Here is a 25,042-nt window from a genome sequence, read left to right on the forward strand (position 1 = left end):
CACCTGTTCTGAGATTAAAGGGGTACTCCACTGGAAAAAAAAAAATTTTATGAACTGGTGAAAGAAAGTTAAAGGGGTATTCCAGGCAAAACCTTTTTATATATATATATCAACTGGCTCCGGAAAGTTAAACAGATTTGTAAATTACTTCTATTAAAAAATCTTAATCCTTCCAATAGTTATTAGCTTCTGAAGTTTTCTGTCTAACTGCTCAATTATGATGTCACGTCCCGGGAGCTGTGCATGATGGGAATATCCCCATAGGAACTGCACAGCTCCCGGGACGTGAGTCATCAGAGAGCAGTTAGACAGAAAACAGCAACTCAACTTCATAAGCTAATAACTATTGGAAGGATTAAGATTTTTTAATAGAAGTAATTTACAAATCTGTTTAACTTTGCGGAGCCAGTTGATATATATATAAAAAAGTTTTGGCCTGGAATACCCCTTTAAACAGATTAAAAATCTTAATCCTTCCAGTACTTTTCAGCTGCTGTAGTTCTTTTCTTTTTGAATTTCCTTTCTGCCTGACCACAGTGCACAGAACTGTCCAGAGCAGGAGCAAATCTTCATAGTAAACCTCTCCTCCCCATAGCAAACAGATGTGTCAGCAGAGAGAACTCTGGTTGTACAGAAACAAATTATAAAGAAAAGAACTTCCAGTACTTATCAGCTGCTGTATACTACAGAGGAAGGATTAAGATTTTTAAATAGAAGTAATTTACAAATTTGTTTAAATTTCTGGCACCAGTTGATTTAAAAAAAAAAAAAAGTTTTTCAGCAGAGTACTCCTTTAAGTACGAGTAAAGCAGCGTTTCCCAACCTGGGTGCCTCCAGCTGTTGCAAAACTACAACTCCCAGCCAATGGTTGTCCAGGCATGCTGGGATTTGTAGTGTAGAATAGCTGTAGGGCTGCAGGTCGGACATCCTTGATCTGTAGGGTGATTATTGGGGGACAAAATACATAATGTTTAATTTACATTTATTTATTACATTGGGGACCCCTTTAGGCAAAAATGTCCGTGTGTCCCAAGTTTACGTGGGCATTTTGGTGTGGATTGGTGGGTGTGGCTTATGACTTTGGTGAGGACGAAGATTCGAAAAGTGCACTTAGGGATCCACTCCCCGATTTCTGATAGGTCCATCCCTTCTTCTCCCCCTGTTCCCTATTCAGGCTCATAATCCACGGAAAATAAATAAGTTCCATCACTTGGTGCCCAGAATGTCGGACAGCATCTTGACGGCGTGTTGCGACTGGCCGGCGGCGTATTCCTCCAGGCTGGGCCCCATCACTCTGTGCAGAGTTCTAGTCAGTTTCGTAACCACGTCCTTGAAGTTCCCGTTCCGCCCCGGCAGCACTCCGTTCCCCGTGATGTTAGACAAGAAGTACCACAGCACCGGCAAGACGTGGCGCTCCACGGCTTGTGGCTTCCGAGGGTAAACAGAAGACACCAGACCTGATATGGTAACGACAAAAAAAGTTGATTAACGTTTGTAGCAAAAATTAAAGGGGTACTCCGGTGGAAATATTATTATTATTTTTTTTCATATTAATTGGCTCCAGAAAGTTATACAGTTTTGTAAATTGCTTCTATAAAAAAAATCTTAACCCTTCCAGTACTTATCAGCTGCTGTATGCTCCACAGAAAGTTGTGTAGTTCTTTCCAGTCTGACCACAGTGCTCTCTGCTGACACCACTGTTCATGTCAGGAACTGTCCAGAGTAGGAGCAAATCCCCATAGCAAATCTATCCTGCTCTGGACAGTTCCTGACCTGGACAGAGGTGTCAGCAGAGAGCACTGTGGTCAGACTGGAAAGAACTACACAACTTCCTCTGGAGTTTACAGCAGCTGATAAGTACTGGAAGGATTAAGTTTTTTAAATAAAAGTAATTTACAAATCTGTTTAAATCTCTTTCTGGCACCAGTTGATTTGAAAAAAATTGTTTCCCACCAGTGTACCCCTTTAAGGGGCATGTAGACAAGAGTCTATAAAGATGCGCGCCATTTTTGCGTATATATGATAGAAGTTATCATGCAGCATGTGCGCCTTTCTGATCAGTGTCCTGCATACCTGACAGTCGCTCGGTCACATCATTCATGGCGCGGCCGCTGAGAAAACGGACCCTGCCGGCAAATGGCTGGAGAAGCCACAAATTATCTGTAATAAAAAGGTAAATGGTTGTCACTGCAATACGAACACGATGGGGGTCCGGTAATGGGGGAAATGTGATGGAAATTGTAATTTGTCACTGCAATTAATACTATTATTGGAGCACTGCAGCTGTAATTGTTGTGAGGGCACTACTATGGAAACACTAAGGCTATAATTGTAGTGGGGGCACTATTATGGGGACAGTGTGGTGGTAATTGTAGGGGGGACACTGTAATGGGAGCACCATAGATGTAATAACTGTGGGGGCACTATTATGGGAGCACTGTGGTTGTAATTGTTATGGGGGCACTTTTATAGGAGCCATGTGGCTGTAAATTTTGTGAAGCCACTATTATGGAAACACTAAGGCTATAATTGTAGTGGGGGCACTATTATGGGAGCAGAGTGGTGGTAATTGTAGGGGGGACACTGTAATGGGGGCACCATAGATGTAATAGCAGGGGGGGCTATTATGGGAGCACTATTATGTTGTGGGGGCACTCTTCTGCAAGGTCTGTTGCTGTTATTGTTTGGAGGGCAATATTATGGGAGCTCCATTGCTGTACTTGCTAGAGATGCACTATTATGGGAGCACCGTGGCTGTTATTGTTGTGGGGGCACTCTTATGGGAGGTCTGTTGCTGTTACTATTTGGAGGGCAATATTATGGGAGCACTGTGGCTGTAATTGTATTGTGGGTACTATTATGGGAGCACTGTGGCTGTGATTGCTGTGGGGGAGCTATTATGGGAGTGTGATAGCTGTAATTGTCATAGGGACACCATTATGGAAACAGTGTGACTGTAGTTGTTGCGGGGGCACTGTTATGCAAGCACTGTGGCTGTTATTGTGGGGGCACTGGTTTGGGAGCACTGCCACTGTTATTGCTATGAGGACACTGCGGCTGTTAATGTTATGGAATAATCTAGTGGTTCCTATTATGTTGTACTGTGGTTGGCACAGTGAATGATACTGCTATAGTAGTGCTGCATTTTGATCTGTTTAGCGGCAGTATTAAAGGGGTTCTCCACCATAAGGTGATTTTAGTATGTACCTGGCAGACAGTAATGGACATGCTTAGGAAGGATCTGCGCTTGTCTTGGGGATAAAGGACTATGTTGTGAGATTACCATAACACTGTGGCTAGCTTTTTGTGAACTGGTATTTCCTGTTTGACTTTTCTTTTTTTGACTACACATCCCATAATTCCATTTTCCTCCCTCCCCCACATCAGCCACCCCACCCATTGAAACATAAATGAGCTGCATCCATTCAAAAGACCTGTGGTTTTCAATCAGGGTGCCTACAGCTGTTGCATTAGTTGCAGATTGATCTCTCTCCCACCAAGTGATCCCTCCACCCATTGAAGCAGACAGGCTCCCTGTCACTAGTGATGTCAGGTCTCGGCCACATTGCAACCTGGGAAAAATCTGAGACAACAGTCATTTTGTACGCTGGTAAAAATAAATATTGGGGTGAAAATCACAGAAGAATTGTGAGAAAACCATCACACACAGGTACAGACACTATATTATGAACTACACTAACTTTACAGCCCCTGTAGCATAGTCAAATAAAAAAAAAAATCCTGGAATACCCCTTTAACCTGGGGCATGGTGGTTGTCGCTGTTACGTGGGCACTGCAGCTTGTTCAATTATAGGGCCACTGAAAAACTGACGATTACCTAAACTGGAGATAAGAGTGTCCAAAACTTTCACTGCAGCCGAGTAGATCCCAGAGTGCTTGGAGTTCAGATTGTCTGTGATTACGGTCACCATAGGGACTAAGACGTGGTGCAGACTGTCCTTGAGGAGTGGGATCATGGCGGCGGCTGACTCCAGGGCATACTGATTCACCTTTTTGTTGGCATCCTGCATCCTCGGGTTAAATGCGTCAAAAATCTACAAAACAATATAAAAAGCAACATTCACAGAGTATCTGGTCACATCCACATTCATCTGGATAAAAGCAATAAAAGCTGGAGGGGAAAAAATGACATATAAAAGGGTCCGTCGTGATTCTCAAACACATAAATGAACCCAAAAAAGGGAAATACTAATGTGAACAGAGGCTTAATCTACAGGGTGGGGGCCATTTATATGGATACACCTTAATAAAATGGGAATGGTTGGTGATAGTAACTTCCTGTTTGTGGCACATTAGTATATGTGAGGGGGGGAAACTTTTCAAGATGGGCGGTGACCATGGCGGCCATTTTGAAGTCGGCCATTTTGAAGTCGGCCATCCAACTTTTGTTTTTTCAATAGAAAGAGGGTCATGTGACACATCAAAGTTATTGGGAATTTCACAAGAAAAACAATGATGTGCTTGGTTTTAATGTAACTTTATTCTTTCATGAGTTATTTACAAGTTTCTCTTTGTTTACAGCCATTGACATGTCGTCGAGGTTAACACGCGAGGAGCGGATAGAAATTGTGTTGATGTCTGGTGAACGCAGTAACTGGGTCATTGCAGCAGATTTCAATGCAAGACACCCTACGAGACCACCCATCTCCCGTGCTACAGTTAGCAAACTGCTTGCTAAGTTTCGTGAAACTGGTTCAGTGTTGGATTCGCCAAAATGTGGACCCATGAAATCTGTCACTAATGAAGAAACATCAGTGGCTGTCCGAGCTTCATTCAGCAAGAGCCCACAGCCTAGCACTCACCGCATGTCACTGGAGAGGGGCATTAGTCGAAAATCCCTTTGACGGATATTAGCTACTCACAAATGGCACCTTACAAACTCCATCTACTGCAGCATCTCAACGAGGATGACCCAGATGGGCGCACTGAATTTGCAGAATGGACAAAACAAAAATGTGAACAGGACCCTCAGTTTGCGCAGAAGATTTTGTTCAGTGATGAGGAAACTTTTATGTGAATGGTGAAGTTAACAAACAAAACCACCGCTATTGGTCTGACACTGACCCACATTGGATAGATCCCTCCAAGACTGTTGGAACACAAACATTGATGGTATGGTGTGGTATATGGGGTACAAAGATAGTGGGGCCATTCTTCATCAATGGAAACCTCAAGGCCACTGGATATGCGAAATTGCTACATGATGTGTTTCCCTCTTTATGCACTGAAGCTGGCAAGTTCCCTGAGTTTTTCCAGCAAGATGGTGACTACCACATTATTGGTGCAGGGTCCGAGCATTCCTAGATGAACAGTTTCCTGGAAAGTGGATTGGTCGTCGTGGGCCAGTTGAATGGCCCCCAAGGTCTCCCGATCTGACCCCCTTTAGACTTTTATCTTTAGGGTCATCTGAAGGCAATTGTCTATGCTGTGAAGATACGAGATGTGCAGCACCTGAAACTACGGATACTGGAAGCCTGTGCTAGCATTTCTCCTGCGGTGTATATAGTAGTATATAGCAGTGTATACGGATACTGGAAGCCTGTGCTAGCATTTCTCCTGCGGTGTATATAGTAGTATATAGCAGTGTATACGGATACTGGAAGCCTGTGCTAGCATTTCTCCTGCGGTGTATATAGTAGTATATAGCAGTGTATACGGATACTGGAAGCCTGTGCTAGAATTTCTCCTGCGGTGTATATAGTAGTATATAGCAGTGTATACGGATACTGGAAGCCTGTGCTAGCATTTCTCCTGCGGTGTATATAGTAGTATATAGCAGTGTATACAGATACTGGAAGCCTGTGCTAGCATTTCTCCTGCGGTTTATATAGTAGTATATAGCAGTATATAGAGAAGAGGGTTGCATTGACAATCCAAGACAATGGGCAGCACATTGGACACATTTTATAAGTGGTCAGAAACTTGTAAATAACTCATGAAAGAATAAAGTTACGTTAAAACCAAGCACATCATTGTTTTTCTTGTGAAATTCCCAATAAGTTTAATGTGTCACATGACCCTCTTCCTATTGAAAAAACTAAAGTTGGATTCAAAATGGCCGACTTCAAAATGGCCCCATGGTCACCACCCATCTTGAAAAGTTTCCCCCCTCACGTATACTAATGTGCCACAAACAGGAAGTTAATATCACCAACCATTCCCATTTTATTAAGGTGTATCCATAGAAATGACCCACCCTGTAATATCAGAAAAATGTATCCTCCACTATAAACTGTTATAAAACATTTAGCCTGGAGCCTATTGGCCAAAGAAAGCCTTTACCTTGGAAAGGTCATTATCTGATATAATCTTACATTGGGTCCATTGTAGTCACAGTTTCAGATATTCTGCATAGGTACATAGATGACGTGTTTTTTTTTTTTTTTTTGTCTGATTATAATGGGGTTATTTGCAGATATTGTATGGGGACATAGATTACGTTTTAATTTTTTGTCTGAAGTAATCTTGCTCTAAGGCTATTTGCAGATATTCCATGGGTACATAGGCAACATTGTTTTGTTTTTTTAACGATATAATGTTGCTCTATGGGGCTATCTGCAGATATTGCGTAGGTACATAGATGACGTTATTTTTGTCTAATATAATCTAGCTCTGGGACTATTTGCAGATATTGCATGTGTACATAGATTATGTTTTTTTGGCTGATATCTTACTCTGGGGCTATTTGCAGATATTGCATAGGTACATAGCTGACATTTTATTTGTCTTATCTAATCTTGCCCTGGGGCTATTTGAAAGATATTGCATGGGTACATTGGTTATAGTTTTTTTTTTTGTCTGATATAATCTTGCTCTGAGGCTATTTGCAGCTACTGTATGGATACATAGATTATGTTTTTTTGTTTTTTGTTTGATATAATCTTGCTTTGTGGCTATTTGCAGATATTGAATGGGTACATAGATGGCGGGGTTTTTCTGCCTAATATAATCTTGCTCTAGGGGCTATCTGCAGATATTGCTTAGGTACATAGATGACGTTATTTTTGTCTAATCTAATATTTTTGTCTAATCTAATCTTGCTCTGGGGCTAATTGCAGCTATTGCATGGATACATAGATTATGTTTTTTTTGTTTGATATAATCTTGCTCTGCGGCTATTTGCAGATATTGAATGGGTACATTGATGATGGTGTTTTTCTGCCTGACATAATCTTGCTCTGGGGCTATTTGCTGATATTGCATAGGTACATAGATGACGTTTTTTTTTTTGTCTGATATAATCTCGCTCTGGGGTTATCTGCAGATATGCAAATAACGAAGAGCAAAAAGAGGTGGAGGCACCTAACTAACACACCTTAGGAATGGAGACTAGTGCATGTAGATAAAAAATCCATGGTAGACGTCGGTTTACTAAAAAACTGGATACAGCGGTGGTGCAAAGTCCATAGATACCAAAATGCAAATAAAGAAGTGAAGATGAAATCCAGCAACTCAACACACTGTCCGAACTCAGCGTCTTGAAGCTGCCATAGAAACCCGGGATGGTGCGGGAAGCTCAGAGGCTACAAACCGGTAGGTTTCGTGCAGGTGCACTTCTTCCGGCCTCGATGAGGCCGGAAGAAGTGCGCCTGTATGAAACCTACCGGTTTATAGCCTCTGAGCTTCCCACACCATCACGGCTTTCCATGGTGGCTTCAAGACGCTGATTTGGTACTATCTGCAGATATTGCATGGGTACATAGATGATGTTTTTTTTTGTCTGATATAATCCCTCTCTGTGGCTATTTGCAAATATTGCATAGGTACATAGATGATGTTTTTTTTGTAATGTTCTAAGTGTTTTCTAACCAGTGCACCATCAGTTGAAGGCTCTCCAGGCATGCTGGAAGTTTAAGTTGTGCAACAGCTGGAGGCAACCTGGTTGGGGGAAACAGTTCTAAGATCTACAATAGCTGAACACACAAAATATCATCTTATCGAGTCTTCGTGTAATAATTTCTGGCCACTTACTGGGGTAATGTTGGAAGTGACAAACTTCACATTGTTCTTGCAGTGCTCCAGTAGAAGCGTCACACCGTCCATTTTGCTCTGGTATTCCTTGGCTGTTAGAAGTTTGGTGAGTTCCTTTAGTTGTTCTGTCACCTCTGCTGCCCGGACAGGCTGCCGCCGAGGTTGTGGGGACTCCTGAGGCTCTGACTTGTTCTCTATGGATGGATTCAGGCTAATGGAACTATACAATATAATATGCAAATAACATTGTATCATTAGATCATCATTTTCCTATCAGATGTATCTATGATCTATGTCAGTTTCGTCTAAGGGAGACAGCATGGAAAATGACATCATGAAATGTAGGCAGTATATAGATATATAATACAATAATATACTGTATATTAAACCATAAAATACATAAAATAATAACTTAAAAAGGTGCTTTGTGTGGAAGAGTGGGGGAGGGAGGAGGCATGCATGCTGCAGTTTAGCACAACCTTAGTGACACTAGAGCTCTAGGCATGACCTACAGCTGACAGATTCTGTTTAATTTTGCAACAGTAGTGTACATAGAAATGAGAGGGCCCTATAGCAAAGATTAATAGAGGGGCCCCCTTAACATCACCACGACACTGCAAACCACATCAGACCGAAGGTTTTGCTGCTTGTTTGCACCCCTCTCCCCCCCCCCCCCCCGACCCTTTCCATGATTTTTGGATGGACTCCCCTTACCCTTGTTTTCTAATGTTGTAGGGGATCCTTGCACAGGTTTTCATGACTTATTTAGAGCCAAGAGCCATATCAGCTGCATCTGTGGTGCATGTCCAGTTGTTATATTGCTGGAAATGCTTAAAGGGGTACTCTGGTGGGAAACGTTTTTTTTTAAATCAACTGGTGCCAGAAGTTAATTGTAAATTACTTCTATTTAAGAATCTTAATCCTTCCAGTACTTATCAGCTGCTGTATGCTCCACAGGAAGTTGTGTAGTTCTTTCCAGTTGGACCACAGTGCACTCTGCTGACACCTCTGTCCACATCAGAAATGGCCCAGAGTACAAGGAAATCCCCAAAGCAAACCTCTGCTGCTCTGGACAGTTCCTGACATGGACAGAGGTGTCAGCAGAGAGCACTGTGGTCAGACTGGAAAGAAGTACACAACTTCCTGTGGAGCATACAGCAGCTGATAAGTACTGCATTTTTTAATAGAAAACATTTACAAAGCTGCTTAATTTTCTGGCACCAGTTGATTTGAAAACATTAAAAAAGTACCCACTTTTACCCCACACTGAAACCTAAAATTAAAGGGGTATTCCAGTCAAAAACAATTTTTTTTCACATCAATTGGCTCCCGAAAGTTAAACAGATTTGTAAATTATTTCTATTAAATCTATTAAAAAAATCTTAAAGGGGTATTCCAGGAAAAAACTTTTTTTATATATATCAACTGGCTCCAGAAAGTTAAACAGATTTGTAAATTACTTCTATTAAAAAATCTTAATCCTTTCAGTACTTATGAGCTTCTGATGACACGTGTCTCGGGAAACGCCCGGTTTAGAAGCAAATCCCCATAGCAAACCTCTTCTAAACTGGGCATTTCCCACGACAGGTGTCATCAGAGAGCACTTAGACAGAAAAAAACAACCTTAACTTCAGAAGCTCATAAGTACTGAAAGGATTTTTAAGATTTTTTAATAGAAGTAATTTACAAATCTGTTTAACTTTCTGGAGCCAGTTGAGATTATATATATATATATATATATATATATATATATATATATATATATATAAAGTTTTTTCCTGGAATACCCCTTTAATCCTTCCAGTACTTATCAGCTGCTGAAGTTGAGTTGTTATTTTCTGTCTGACAACAGTGCTCTCTGTTGACACCTCTGTGTCTCAGGAACTGTCCAGAGTAGGCACAAATCCCCATAGCAAACCTCTCCTGCCCTGGATAGTTCCTGAGACAGACAGAGGTGTCAGCAGAGAGCACTGTTGTCAGACAGAAAAGAACAACTCAACTTCAGCAGCTGATAAGTACTGGAAGGATTAAGATTTTTTTTAATAGAAGCAATTTACAAATATGTTTAACTTTCTGGAGTCAGTTGATATAAAAAAAATTGTCTTTTACTGGAATTCCCCTTTAAAAGGCCAGCAAGGGTCCTGAAAGTGTATGATCGCTCTTTGAAAGTATGATCGCCTTATATACTGGACGCCTGTGGGCTGTCATTATCTTTAAATATATAATTGTTGTATAGATGCAGAGGACTGATATAGGAACCCAGCTGATTTTAAAACCTTATGCAAAGCCCACAACTTGTTTCACCACGTTACAGGTGGCGTCCTCAGGGGCAATGACTAATCTAAGATCACACACTAAGGGTTTATTCAGGAATTCCGCCTCAAATGAAAGCCCATAGACTTCGATGGGATTCCGCACTCCCATTCACACTTCTGAATTTCCGCAAGCGGAAATTCAGAAGTGTGAATGGGAGTGCGGAATCCCATAGAAGTCTATGGGCTTTAATTTGAGGGGGAATTCTGCAAGCGGAAATTCTGCTGTCTGTAAAAACCTAAGGCTGTGTTCACACTACAGAATTTCTGCTGGAGATCGAGCCGGCGGCCCTAGGACCGCGCGGACTGCATTGCCGTCCCCATAGATGGCAATGCATTTCTGAGCAGATCTTCCAAAAGATCCACCCAGAAATGCATTGTCATCTATGGGGGGCAGCAATGCAGTCCGCTCGGTCCTAGCGCCGCCCGTGGGATCTCCTGCGGAAATTCCGCCCAGGGATTCCGCAGTGTGAACCCAGCCTTAGAGTTACATAGTAGAAGGAGCGGAGACATCCAGCGGCACAGAGAATGTCAGGATAGGAGTTTGCTCATAGATGTTAATGGACTTTCAGCTCACCTCTGATCCGATTCTGCAGTATCCTGAACCGTCACCCCTGAACTCACAGTCACCCCGCTCTTCTGAAGAGGCCGCTGACTTCTGGCAGACGGAACATCCGAAACACTGTCATTCAGTTCCTGTAGAGTAGAGTTAGTTTTTTTTAGTTTTTTTATTTTGAAACCTGCTGATGTAGTCGGCCATTTTTGTAGACTATGGAGATCGGACTGGTCAGTCACAGAAGCTCCGCGCCAATAAACATGGATCCTTACTGTGAAACATCACCTACTTTCTGTTTAACCGTGGCGATTAGGTCTCGTAGGTCATGTGACGGGATCAACCGTTCCATCTGCGCTTCGAATTTAGGGTGAGTCATTACTAAACTGAACATCCGTCTTCCATAGAACCTAGAAAAGTAAAACATTTTGGTAAGATTCCGTTATAACAATGGGCTCATGCGGTATTAAAAGGGGTACTCCGGTGGGAAACGATTTTATTTAAATCAATTGGTGCAAGAAAGTTAAACAGATTTGTAAATTAATGGAGCAAAGTAGGAGAATAGTCAGCTCACCCGGCCACCGCACGGCAATGTAATCCTCCAAGGATATGAAGAAAGCGGGTAGATGCCAGCGATTATGAAACTTCACCTTTATTGGAACCACGTAAAATCATCGACATGGAGAGACTTCAATAGGACAAACATTTAAAATTCCAGGAATCAGCACCAAGCATGACGCGTTTCAGGTCATGTGACCTTTCATCAGATGCATGGTGGGAAGCAGAAGGGTGGGGGAATATATCCGAGCCTCCTAATGGAACAGGTGAGTAAAACATCTATCCTATGAACCAGGGATTAACCCTGTCCGTTCCAAAAATAGAGACACCCATCTGCTATACATAACAGGTATAAAATCATAAATCATTAAACACCTATAACATAGTTACAAACTGAGTGCAAACAATATATATGAAACCTGTATATTTTTTAAGGAGACACAAAGTGTATATTTGGAGCGCAAATTATATTATATGTGCGCAAAGAGTAAATCCAAAAGATTTCCCTGTTGCGTAATGATTTGATGCGATCTCCACCTCTGTCATGTGAACAAACTATTTCAATACCCGAGAACGAAAAATGAGCTACATTACCGTCATGGACATTTTTAAAGTGTTTGGAGACATTTGATGCGTTAGTGTAAGAACCGCTGCCAATGGCTCTAAGATGTTCTTGGATGCGTTTTTTCAAGGTTCTTTTAGTGCTGCCGATATAGGATACATTGCAGCTATTACAATCTATTTTATAAATTACGTGAGTGGATTCGCAGTTAATAAATTGTTTAATCGGTACAGAATTCGAATCAGGAATTGGAATCGTAGACGTCTTGGCAGCGTGTGCACACACAACGCATCTGGGTAAACCGCATTTGAAAAACCCGTTTAATTTAATCCATTAACGAGAACCAGCAGCAGAGGCAAGTGGCAGGGCACTCGGAGATAAAAGATTACCTAGATTAGGAGCCCGTCTGCTCGAAAAATTTATGCCATTTTTTAAATATTTATTAAGGATGGTATCCTGACATAAAATAGGTAGAAATTTATTAATAATGGATTTAATACTATTAAATTCTAGACTGTAAGTAGTAGTAAAGGCTTCGATACCGTATTCGTAATTGTTTGATAAGGTTTTGGTGTGAGAAGACTATCTCTAGATTTTTGTAAAACTTTCCGTTTGGCTCTGTTCAGACACCAGGGCTGGTAACCTCTCTGACCCAAACGATGGAAAATGTTATCCGATTCAATTTGAAAAGATTCGTCTGTGGAACAATTTCTGCGAGCGCGAGTCAGCTAACCCACCGGAACGGCTAAAACCGTGTGTTCTGGGTGACATGACTCTGCGCGCAGGATGGTGTTACCTGCAGTCGATTTTCTGTATGTGGAAGTGTGAACACGTCCCTGTCTGCTATCAAGTAGAATGTCCAAGAATTAAAAAATGGCATAAATTTTTCGAGCACGACGGGCCCCTAATCTAGGTAATCTTTTATCTCCGAGTGCCCTGCCACTTGCCTCTGCTGCTGGTTCTCGTTAATGGATTAAATTAAATGGGTTTTTCAAATGCGGTTTACCCAGATGCGTTGTGTGTGCACACGCTGCCAAGACGTCTACGATTCCAATTCCTGATTCGAATTCTGTGCCGATTAAACAATTTATTAACTGCGAATCCACTCACGTAATTTATAAAATAGATTGTAATAGCTGCAATGTATCCTATATCGGCAGCACTAAAAGAACCTTGAAAAAACGCATCCAAGAACATCTTAGAGCCATTGGCAGCGGTTCTTACACTAACGCATCAAATGTTTCTAAACACTTTAAAAATGTCCATGACGGTAATGTAGCTCATTTTTCGTTCTCGGGTATTGAGATAGTTTGTTCACATGACAGAGGTGGAGATCGCATCAAATCATTACGCAATAGGGAAATCTTTTGGATTTACTCTTTGCGCACATTTCAACCACATGGGTTAAATTTAAAATCGGACGTCATCATTCATTACTAAGTAGTTTTAGGTTGCCATTGATGCCTTATATATATTATTATTTATTGTATCACTATTTATAATTATTAGTGTTCTGGCAATCTTTTTCCTCCAAATATACACTTTGTGTCTCCTTAAAAAATATACAGGTTCCATATATATTGTTTGCACTCAGTTTATAACTATGTTATAGGTGTTTAATGATTTATGATTTTATACCTGTTATGTATAGCAGAAGGGTGCCTCTATTTTATTCCCCCACCCTTCTGCTTCCCACCATGCATCTGATGAAAGGTCACATGACCTGAAACGCGTCATGCTTGGCGCTGATTCCTGGAATTTTAAATGTTTGTCCTATTGAAGTCTCTCCATGTCGATGATTTTACGTGGTTCCAATAAAGGTGAAGTTTCTTAATCGCTGGCATCTACCCGCTTTCTTCAGATTTGTAAATTACTTCTATTTAAAAATCTTAATCTTTCCAGTACTCATCAGTTGCTGTATGCTCCACAGGAAGTTCTTTTATTTCTGAATTTCTTTTCTGTCTGACCACAGTGCTCTCTGCTGACACCTCTGTCCATGTCAGGAACTGCCCAGTGCAGGAGCAAATCCCCATAGCAAACCTCTCCTGCTCTGGACAGTTCCTGATACGGAAAGAGGTGTCAGCAGAGAGCACTGTGGTCAGACTGGAAAGGAAATTCAGAAAGAAAAGAACTTCCTGCGGAGCATACAGCAGCTGATAAGTACTGGAAAGATTAAGATTTTTTAATAGAAGTAATTTACAAATCTGTTTAACTTTCTGGTTCCAGTTGATTTACAATTTTTTTTTACACCGGAGTACCCCTTTAACTATAATCAGGATACCTGGTGTCTTGCTGTCCGTCCTGCATCAGTTTTACGAGGGACCTGAGAAAGGCGTCTGTGCTCTCCCGAGGCCCTGACAGGAGTTTGTCTGCCGCCAGCCTTTCCACCACCGCCAGGAGATGTTTTGCCGTACACTTTCTCACTGAGCTGTTCCTATGGCTACAAAAGAGAATCAGACAAAAAAAAAACAAAAAATTTAATTTCTTAAAGGACCGGTACACACGCGCGACATTTAAAACCCCACCCACTTCCTATAAGAACACCCCCCACTATGTTCAGAGACTCTCTTTTTCATGCAAATGAGCAACATAGGCCACACCCCCTTCTGTGATCCAAAACACCAAATACTTCAGTTATGTATTTTTCTTCTGCTATAACCTTGGCTTTATTGGAAATGCTAATAAAATATTGTGAATAAGGCGGGGCTCACACATCGTTTTTGCAATACAGTTCCCGTATGAGGTTTTTGTTAAAAAAAAAAAACGGATTCCTCAAAACCGGACTAAACTGTATCAAAACGTGTGGACAAATTTTAATCCGTATACGGTTTTAAAAATGACGTCCGGTTGCATCCGTTTTTTAAGAAAAAAATAGTATAAGTTTTTTCTCCATTATGAATAAAGTTTCACTTGTTTGATCGAAAGAAAAAAAGTCAAAAACCGTATGGTGAAAACCGTATGGAACATTACGCACATACGGTTGTGTACGGTTCCCATTGACTCCCATGTTTGAAAAATAACGTAAACGTTTCAATACGGTTTTTCACCCGGCCAAAAACTGTGGTAGGATACGGTTTTGGGTACGGGTAAAAACTGACAAAACCGTACAGGATGCAAAACGGACACAACCTGATGCATCGTTTGGCATACGATTTCCAATGGAGAGTCAATGCATACGGTTTTCAATACGGTCCCGTACGGTTTTCAAATTGATAACGTATATGGGAACTGTATTGCAAAAACGTGGTGTGAACTCCGCCCAAGTCCGAGGTTGTATCAACATCTAACAATCTGGATCCATGTTGTGCGCTGGACACTAAACCCACCTGACGCCCCCTACAATTAGCGCGGAGAGGACCTTGGAGGGGCTGACGTATTCCGCCATGATTCCAAGAGACTTATCTGACTCCTCACGGATGAAATCATTGGAGTCCCCGATCTTGTGGAGCAGAACGCGGGTGATCTCTTCCACTTCTTGGTCCATGTTTCTCCGGAGGCCCTTGAACAGGTCGCTCAGGGTCTTGATGGCGTGACGGGAGACTTTGGACCTCAGATTGCTGACCTGATGGTTGAATCGGCAATTTAGTCAAATTACATTGGATTAAGAAAAAACATCTTATTTAGACTGGGTTCACACTACGTTCGTATTTTACGGGAACCGGCTGGTGGGAGCGAAAACCGGGCAGTCCCGTACCCCAGCCGACCGGAGTTAAAGGGGTACTCCGGTGGAAACTTTTTTTTTTTAATCAACTGGTGCCAGAAAGTTAAACAGATTTGTAAATTACTTCTATAAAAAAAATCTTAATCCTTCCAGTACTTATTAGCTGCTGAATACTACAGAGGAAAATCTTTTCTTTTTGGAACACAGAGCTCTCTGCTGACCTCACAAGCACAGTGCTCTCTGCTGACATCACGACCACAGTGCTCTCTGCTGACATCTCTGTCCATTTTAAGAACTGTCCAGAGTAGGAGAAAATCCCCATAGAAAGCATATGCTGCTCTGGACAGTTCCTAAAATGGAGATGTCAGCAGAGAGCACTGTGCTCCTGATGTCAGCAGAGAGCTATGTGTTCCAAAAAGAAAATAATTTCCTTTGTAGTATTCAGCAGCTAATAAGTAGTGGAAGGATTAAGATTTTTTTTAATAGAAGTAATTTACAAATCTGTTTTCTTGTTATCCAGTAAAAAACTTTTTTTTTTATAGATCAACTGGCTCCAGAAAGTTAAACAGATTTGTAAATTACTTCTATTAAAAAAAAATCTTAATCCTTTCAGTACTTATGAGCTGCTGAATTTGAGTTGTTCTTTTCTGTCTAAGTGCTCTCTGATGACACCTCGGGAACTGTCCAGAGTAGAAGCGAATCCCCCATAGAAAACCTCTTCTACTCTGTGCAGTTCCCGAGACAAGCAGAGATGTCAGCAGAGAGCACTGTTTCCAGACAGAAAAGAACAACTCAACTTCAGCTGCTGATAATTATTGAAAGGATTAAGATTTTTTAATAGAAGTAATTTACAAATCTGTTTAACTTTCTGGCACCAGTTGATAAAAAAAATAAAAAAAAGATTTCCACCCGAGCACCCCTTTAAACACTGACTCCGGTTGGCTCATTTATACGGTTCAAATATTGCCAAATCGTAGTGTGAACCGGCCCCTATTTTTTTTTATGTCCTCCTGCGACTTTTATTAAAATCTCTGCTCACTCATCGCCAGTCCTATTAAAGGGGTACTCCGCCCCTAGACATCTTATCCCCTATCCAAAGGATAGGGGATAAGATGTCAGATCTCCGCGGTCCCGCTGCTGGGGACCCCGGGAATCGCTGCTGCAGCACCCCGCTATCATTACTGCACAGAGCGAGTTCGCTCTGCACGTAATGACGGGCGATACAGGGGCCGGAGCAGCGTGACGTCATGGCTCCGCCCCTCATGACATCACGGCCCGTCCCCTTAATGCAAGTCTATGGTAGGGGGCGTGATGACCGCCACGCCCCCTCCCATAGACTTGTATTGACGTGGGCGGGCTGTGACGTCACGAGGGGCGGAGCTGTGACGTAACGATGCTCCGGCCCCTGTATTGCCCGTCATTACGCGCAGCAGCGGGACCCCGGCGATCTGACATCTTATCCCCTATCCTTTGGATAGGGGATAAGATGTCTAGGGGCGGAGTACCCCTTTAAGGATATACAGTACTATAACATTAATTATGTTTACAGGGTTCCCAAAATTGAATAGAAGAGATAGAAAATTGGGTGAGTTCTAACTCTCTTACTTACACTTCCATCTTCTTAGTAGATATTAGGCATGTTGCATAGTGGCGCTTCAGCGAGCCTCATTATATTATTTGAACAAATGGCTCTAGGTAATGTCTAATTCAGAAAACCCAGACTAAGGGTCTATTCACACGGCGGAATTTCCGCCTCAAAATGAAAAGCCCAATACATTTCTATGGGATTCCGCACTCCCGTCGACACTTTGGAATTTCCGCTTGCGTTCGCAAGCGGAAATTCCAAAGTGTCAACGGGAGTGCGGAATCCCATAGAAATGTATTGCGCTTTCAATTGAAGCGGAAATTCCGCCGTGTGAATAGACCCTAAGGAGATTTTCACCCCACTTAGGACCTTTATCTATCTTGTCCGTGCTATACATGTACAGCTCATTGATTTCAATACCAATGATGTAATACCTCATTCCCCCTGTGGTGGCGCTGCAGGGTAACATGAACCCTTGATGATACCTAGGGGCAATCACAGAGGGTCACAGCAGCGGGACACCCTGTGATCAGCTGATCATAGGGAAATTCTTTAAAAAAAAAAAAAAAAAGTTATCCAAAGTGGACAACCGCTTTAACGGCGTACTCTGATGGAAAACTATTTTATTTTTATTTTATTATTATTATTATTATTTTTTTCTTCAGATCAACTGGTGCCAGAAAGTTAAACAGATTTGTATAAAAATCTTAATTCCTCCAGTACTTATTAGCTGCTGTATGCTCCACAGGAAGTTGTGTAGTTCTTTCCAGTCTGACCACAGTGCTCTCTGCTGACACCTCTGTCCATGTCAGGAACTATCCGGAGCAGGAGAGGTTTGCTATGGGGATTTGCTCCTTCTCTGGATACTTCCTGACATGGACAGAGGTGGCAGCAGAGAGCACTGTGGTCAGACTGGAAAGAACTACACCACTTCCTGTGCACCTTACGGCAGCTGATAAGTACTGGAAGGATTAAGATTTTTATATAGAAGTAATTTACAAATCTGTTTAACTTTCTGGCACCAGTTGATTTAAAAAAAAAAAAAAATAGTTTTCTACCAGAGTACCCCTTTAAACTTTGGGTTTGACTTTTATCATTTCCATTCACTTCCTGACCAATATTCTATCCTCTCCCGGACAACTTACCTCTCTGGTAACCGCTATACTGACATCATGAAGTCTGCACACTAGCACCTCAGGATGCCAGGACGCCAGGCACCTCACACTGAGCAGACCCTTCTCCTTCTGTTCCCTGCAGGATCGGATCAACATGACAAGGAGCGTATTAAAGGGGTATTCAAGCATCAGAAAATTGTATTTAATTAAAAATATCATGCAATGATCTACTGTATAACTTACTAATATAGTTTTATCACTAAGTGTACTGGCTACAGCATGTTTTATTCTTAAAATGCCCCTGACAGGAAGTTGTGCAGTCCTCTCATTGTCTGTGTGGTGTTGTTTTAGCAGCTCCTGGCTCCTCCCTCTCTCCTGACAGGAAGTTGTGTAGTCCTCTCATTGTCTGTGTGGTGTTGTTTTAGCAGCTCCTGGCTCCTCCCTCTCTCCTGACAGGAAGTTGTGTAGTCCTCTCATTGTCAGTGTGGTGTTGTCTTAGCAGCTCCCCAGCTCCTCCCTCTCCCTCAAAACAATGTATCATCCTCTGCTGTCTCAGGAGGCATGGATAAATCTTGCCTCTGAGCTCTAGTCCTGCCCACTAAGCAAATGTCACCACCTCTCACCAGCCCCTACGGCTATCACCATATCCATATACAGTCATATACATATATATCTTCATTGGGACATTAATGGGAAAATTTGGTGTGTTTACAGCATGCTAATAACACAAACAAAGGAGCAGACGAGGAATGAATACAGCAGGTGCTGCAGATTTATTGACTGTAGAGCAATAGTCGGCTGTATACTGAGATGTTCTGCAGCAGCTCTGGGGGGGGGGCAGAAGTGCTGTTGGAGAGAAGTAGGCAGAGTGGGGGGTATGTGGCGAGGAACTAGGGGACCATTTTAAAGGGCCATGTGCACTGTGAAGACGCCCACCCCCCTCTGATGATAACTAGAATAAAGAGGTTCCACTGCTTCACTTGCAAAACTACAACTCCCAGCATGCCCGGACAGCCGTTGGCTGTCCGGGCATGCTGGGAGTTGTAGTTTGGCAAAATCTGGAGGTCCACAGTTTGGAGACTGCTGCTATATACTATGGCTTAGGGTAGGGAATTTCCTGGTACAGCCAAAAAAAAAAAAAAGAAAACAAAAGTTCTAGATGCAGACCTGGATGTGATCAGATACTAGTAATGTAAAGAATACTGTGAATGTTACGTATGGATTCAGCAAATGATAAATACAACATATGGGAAAGCTCACCAGTCTTTGTGATTGAGCCACTTCAGAGCCTCCAACAAGCCCTGCTCCGGATGAGACATAGGCCCCGCACCCGGACCGCCATTCTCTGAATCTGAGTCCCAGTCAAAACAGTCCAGGAAGGTGGCAGGTAAAGAATACGCTGTATATAGAACAAAACCCAACACATGAACATAAAGACGTCAACCAGCTTCATTTCATTCAGAGATACAAGAATATAACTAACATAATACTGCTCCTATATACAAGAATATAACTACTATAATACTGCTCCTATATACAAGAATATAACTACTATAATACTGCTCCTATATACAAGAATATAACTACTATAATACTGCTCCTATATACAAGAATATAACTACTATAATACTGCCCCTATATACAAGAATATAACTACTATAATACTGCTCCTATTTACAAGAATATAACTACTATAATACTGCTCCTATATACAAGAATATAACTGCTATAATACTGCTCCTATATACAAGAATATAACTACTATAATACTGCCTCTTATATACAAGAATATAACTACTATAATACTGCCCCTTATGTAAAAGAATATAACTACTATAATACTGCTCCTATATACAAGAATATAACTACTATAATACTGCTCCTATATACAAGAATATAACTACTATAATACTGCTCCTATGTACAAGAATATAACTACTATAATACTGCCTTCTATGTACAAGAATATAACTACTATAATACTGCTCCTATATACAAGAATATAACTACTATAATACTGCCCCTATATACAAGAATATAAATACTATAATACTGCCTCCTATATACAAGAATATAACTACTATAATACTGCCTTCTATGTACAAGAATATAACTACTATAATACTGCTCCTATATACAAGAATATAACTACTATAATACTGCTCCTATATACAAGAATATAACTACTATAATACTGCCTCCTATATACAAGAATATAACTACTATAATACTGCCTCCTATATACAAGAATATAACTACTATAATACTGCTCCTATATACAAGAATATAACTACTATAATACTGCTCTTATATACAAGAATATAACTACTATAATACTGCTCCTATATACAAGAATATAACTACTATATTACTGCCTCCTATATACAAGAATATAACTACTATAATACTGCTCCTATATACAAGAATATAACTACTATAATACTGCTCCTATATACAAGAATATAACTACTATAACACTGCTCCTATATACAAGAATATAACTACTGTAATACTGCTCCTATATACAAGAATATAACTACCATAATACTGCTCCTATATACAAGAATATAACTACTATAATACTGCTCCTATATACAAGAATATAACTACTATAATACTGCTCCTATATACAAGAATATAACTACTATAATACTGCCTCCTATATACAAGAATATAACTACTATAATACTGCCTCCTATATACAAGAATATAACTACTATAATACTGCTCCTATATACAAGAATATAACTACTATAATACTGCCCCTATATACAAGACTATAACTACTATAATACTGCTCCTATATACAAGAATATAACTACTATAATACTGCTCCTATATACAAGAATATAACTACTATAATACTGCTCCTATATACAAGACTATAACTACTATAATACTGCTCCTATATACAAGAATATAACTACTATACTGCTCCTATATACAAGAATATAACTACTATAATACTGCTCCTATATACAAGAATATAACTACTATAATACTGCTCCTATATACAAGAATATAACTACTATAATACTGCTCCTATATACAAGAATATAACTACTATAATACTGCTCCTATATACAAGAATATAACTACTATAATACTGCCTCCTATATACAAGAATATAACTACTATAATACTGCCTCCTATATACAAGAATATAACTACTATAATACTGCTCCTATATACAAGAATATAACTACTATAATACTGCCCCTATATACAAGACTATAACTACTATAATACTGCTCCTATATACAAGAATATAACTACTATAATACTGCTCCTATATACAAGGCTATAACTACTCTAATACTGCTCCTATATACAAGAATATAACTACTCTAATACTGCTCCTATATACAAGAAAATAACTACTATAATACTGCTCCTATATACAAGAATATAACTACTCCAATACTGCTCCTATATACAAGAATATAACTACTATAATACTGCCCCTATATACAAGAATATAATTACTATAATACTGCTCCTATATACAAGAATATAACTACTATAATACTGTCTCCTATATACAAGAATATAACTACTATAATACTGCTTCTATATACAAGAATATAACTACTATAATACTGCCCCCTATGTACAAGAATATAACTACTATAATACTGCCCCCTATGTACAAGAACATAACTACTATAATACTGCCCCCTATGTACAAGAATATAACTACTATAATACTGCTCCTATATACAAGAATATAACTACTATAATACTGCTCCTATATACAAGAATATAACTACTACAATACTGCTCCTATATACAAGAATATAACTACTATAATACTGCTCCTATATACAAGAATATAACTACTATAATACTGCTCCTATATACAAGAATATAACTACTATAATACTGCTCCTATATACAAGAATATAACTACTATAATACTGCTCCTATATACAAGAATATAACTACTATAATACTGCCCTATATACAAGAATATTACTACTATAATACTGCCCTATATACAAGAATATTACTACTATAATACTGCCCTATATACAAGAATATTACTACTATAATACTGCTCCTATATACAAGAATATAACTACTATAATACTGCTCCTATATACAAGAATATAACTACTATAATACTGCCCTATATACAAGAATATAACTACTATAATACTGCCCCTATATACAAGAATATAACTACTATAATACTGCCCCCTATATACAAGAATATAACTACTATAATACTGCTCCTATATACAAGAATATAACTACTATAATACTGCTCCTATATACAGGAATATAACTACTATAATAGTGCCTCCTATATACAAGAATATAACTACTCTAATACTGCCTCTTACATACAAGAATATAACTACTATAATACTGCCCCCTATGTACAAGAATATAACTACTATAATACTGCCCCCTATGTACAAGAACATAACTACTATAATACTGCCCCCTATGTACAAGAATATAACTACTATAATACTGCTCCTATATACAAGAATATAACTACTATAATACTGCTCCTATATACAAGAATATAACTACTACAATACTGCTCCTATATACAAGAATATAACTACTATAATACTGCTCCTATATACAAGAATATAACTACTATAATACTGCTCCTATATACAAGAATATAACTACTACAATACTGCTCCTATATACAAGAATATAACTACTATAATACTGCTCCTATATACAAGAATATAACTACTATAATACTGCTCCTATATACAAGAATATAACTACTATAATACTGCTCCTATATACAAGAATATAACTACTATAATACTGCCCTATATACAAGAATATTACTACTATAATACTGCCCTATATACAAGAATATTACTACTATAATACTGCCCTATATACAAGAATATTACTACTATAATACTGCTCCTATATACAAGAATATAACTACTATAATACTGCTCCTATATACAAGAATATAACTACTATAATACTGCCCTATATACAAGAATATAACTACTATAATACTGCCCCTATATACAAGAATATAACTACTATAATACTGCCCCCTATATACAAGAATATAACTACTATAATACTGCTCCTATATACAAGAATATAACTACTATAATACTGCTCCTATATACAGGAATATAACTACTATAATAGTGCCTCCTATATACAAGAATATAACTACTCTAATACTGCCTCTTACATACAAGAATATAACTACTATAATACTGCCTCCTATATACAAGAATATAACTACTATAATACTGCTCCTATATACAAGAATATAACTACTATAATACTGCTCCTATATACAAGAATATAACTACTATAATGCTGCTCCTATATACAAGAATATAACTACTATAATACTGCTCCTATATACAAGAATATAACTACTATAATACTGCTCCTATATACAGGAATGTAACTACTATAATACTGCCTCCTATATACAAGAATATATCTACTATAATACTGCCTCCTAGCTGTGAGGTTGTGTCTGTGGTTCTCCTGATGTCTGGAGCAAGCCCAGGGAGGGGCCACCCTGGGCGGGGAAGCTCCCCAAGCAAGGCCCAGGCTTCTCGGCCTACACTGGAGGGAATCTCCAACACTCATTCTGATATGGATGGAAATCCTAAAGTGGATTTTGTACACAGAAGTCCTCAGTATGGAAGCACTGCCAGTGCTAAGAAAGAAGATAAAGACTTGGATGTGAGTAAAGTAAAACAAGAAGAAGAAAGTGTGTATGAGACAAGTGATGGTTCACAGTCGGCCGGTCAAGGCTCACAGTATGGGGAACAATCTAAAGATTCCAAGAAAGAAGCCGCTGTAAGAGACCACAGGTCTGCAGTTCAAGGCCATGTTGGTGCACAGGAGGTGAGTGGATCACATGTTGGTGCACAGGAGGTGAGTGGATCACATGTTGGTGCACAGGAGGTGAGGGGATCACATGTTGGTGCACAGGAGGTGAGGGGATCACATGTTGGTGCACAGGAGGTGAGGGGATCACATGTTGGTGCACAGGAGGTGAGTGGATCACATGTTGGTGCACAGGAGGTGAGGGGATCACATGTTGGTGCACAGGAGGTGAGGGGATCACAGGCAGCAGGTGTGCAGCTCCACTCTCCAGCACAGAGACACAGGAGGACATCTCTGGAGAGACAGACCTTACAGGAGAACCTGCAGAAACAAGATGTGGTCTCCAGCATGACCCGCTCAGGCCGCACCAGATCCCAGGCCGGAGGTAACACTGGTGAGGGGTCTATGGAGGTGACTCCTGGAAAAGCTGTGGTAAAGTCTGCTGGTGTTTGTAAAGTTGTTCCTGCTTCAGACTCTGATACAGCAGCTCATGGGTCTGATACATTCAAAGAGCCCAAGAGACTGTCCAGATCCCAACAACAGGGCAATGAGACCGCCCGGGCACCAGAGCTACAGCTGGCGGAGGAGATCCCTGCTCTGGTGAGGAGGATGGAGGAGCTCAAGCACCTGAAGGGTATGCTGCAGATGCAGATAGACTCTGTGTATATGCTGAAGACCGCTAATCCCCAGTATAAAGCTCTGCATGATAAGAGACTGTACACACTGAGCATAGAGCTCGCTGACATTGTGAAGGAGATGGACTGTATCCTGGAAAAGTTGGGTCCACTGGCAGAGTCTTATAGGAACCAGGAAAGATTCTCCCAATACCATCTGAACTTTGATGCAGAGCCCAGACCTGA

At 40.2% G+C, this 25,042-nt stretch overlaps 1 protein-coding gene across 4 annotated transcripts in view; it reads right to left on the reverse strand.

Annotated features, from left to right (window-relative positions):
- Positions 1-755: 755 nt before the first annotated feature.
- Positions 756-25,042, reverse strand: part of TOGARAM2 (TOG array regulator of axonemal microtubules 2) — a 112,405-nt gene continuing 88,118 nt past the window's right edge. For all 4 annotated transcript variants that reach the window (XM_056568565.1, XM_056568563.1, XM_056568564.1 and 1 more), the window contains exons 10-19: positions 19,599-19,737; positions 18,369-18,474; positions 15,304-15,539; positions 14,259-14,417; positions 11,150-11,267; positions 10,882-11,000; positions 7,993-8,212; positions 3,839-4,055; positions 2,074-2,160; positions 756-1,457 (exon numbers count right to left, since the gene is read on the reverse strand). In XM_056568565.1, the coding sequence (XP_056424540.1) occupies positions 1,207-1,457; positions 2,074-2,160; positions 3,839-4,055; positions 7,993-8,212; positions 10,882-11,000; positions 11,150-11,267; positions 14,259-14,417; positions 15,304-15,539; positions 18,369-18,474; positions 19,599-19,737 (1,652 nt within the window). In that variant the 3' untranslated portion in view covers positions 756-1,206. The remainder of the gene's footprint in view (positions 1,458-2,073; positions 2,161-3,838; positions 4,056-7,992; positions 8,213-10,881; positions 11,001-11,149; positions 11,268-14,258; positions 14,418-15,303; positions 15,540-18,368; positions 18,475-19,598; positions 19,738-25,042) is intronic.

This window comes from Hyla sarda, chromosome 3 (genome assembly GCF_029499605.1).
Source record: "Hyla sarda isolate aHylSar1 chromosome 3, aHylSar1.hap1, whole genome shotgun sequence".
NCBI lineage: Eukaryota > Metazoa > Chordata > Amphibia > Anura > Hylidae > Hyla > Hyla sarda.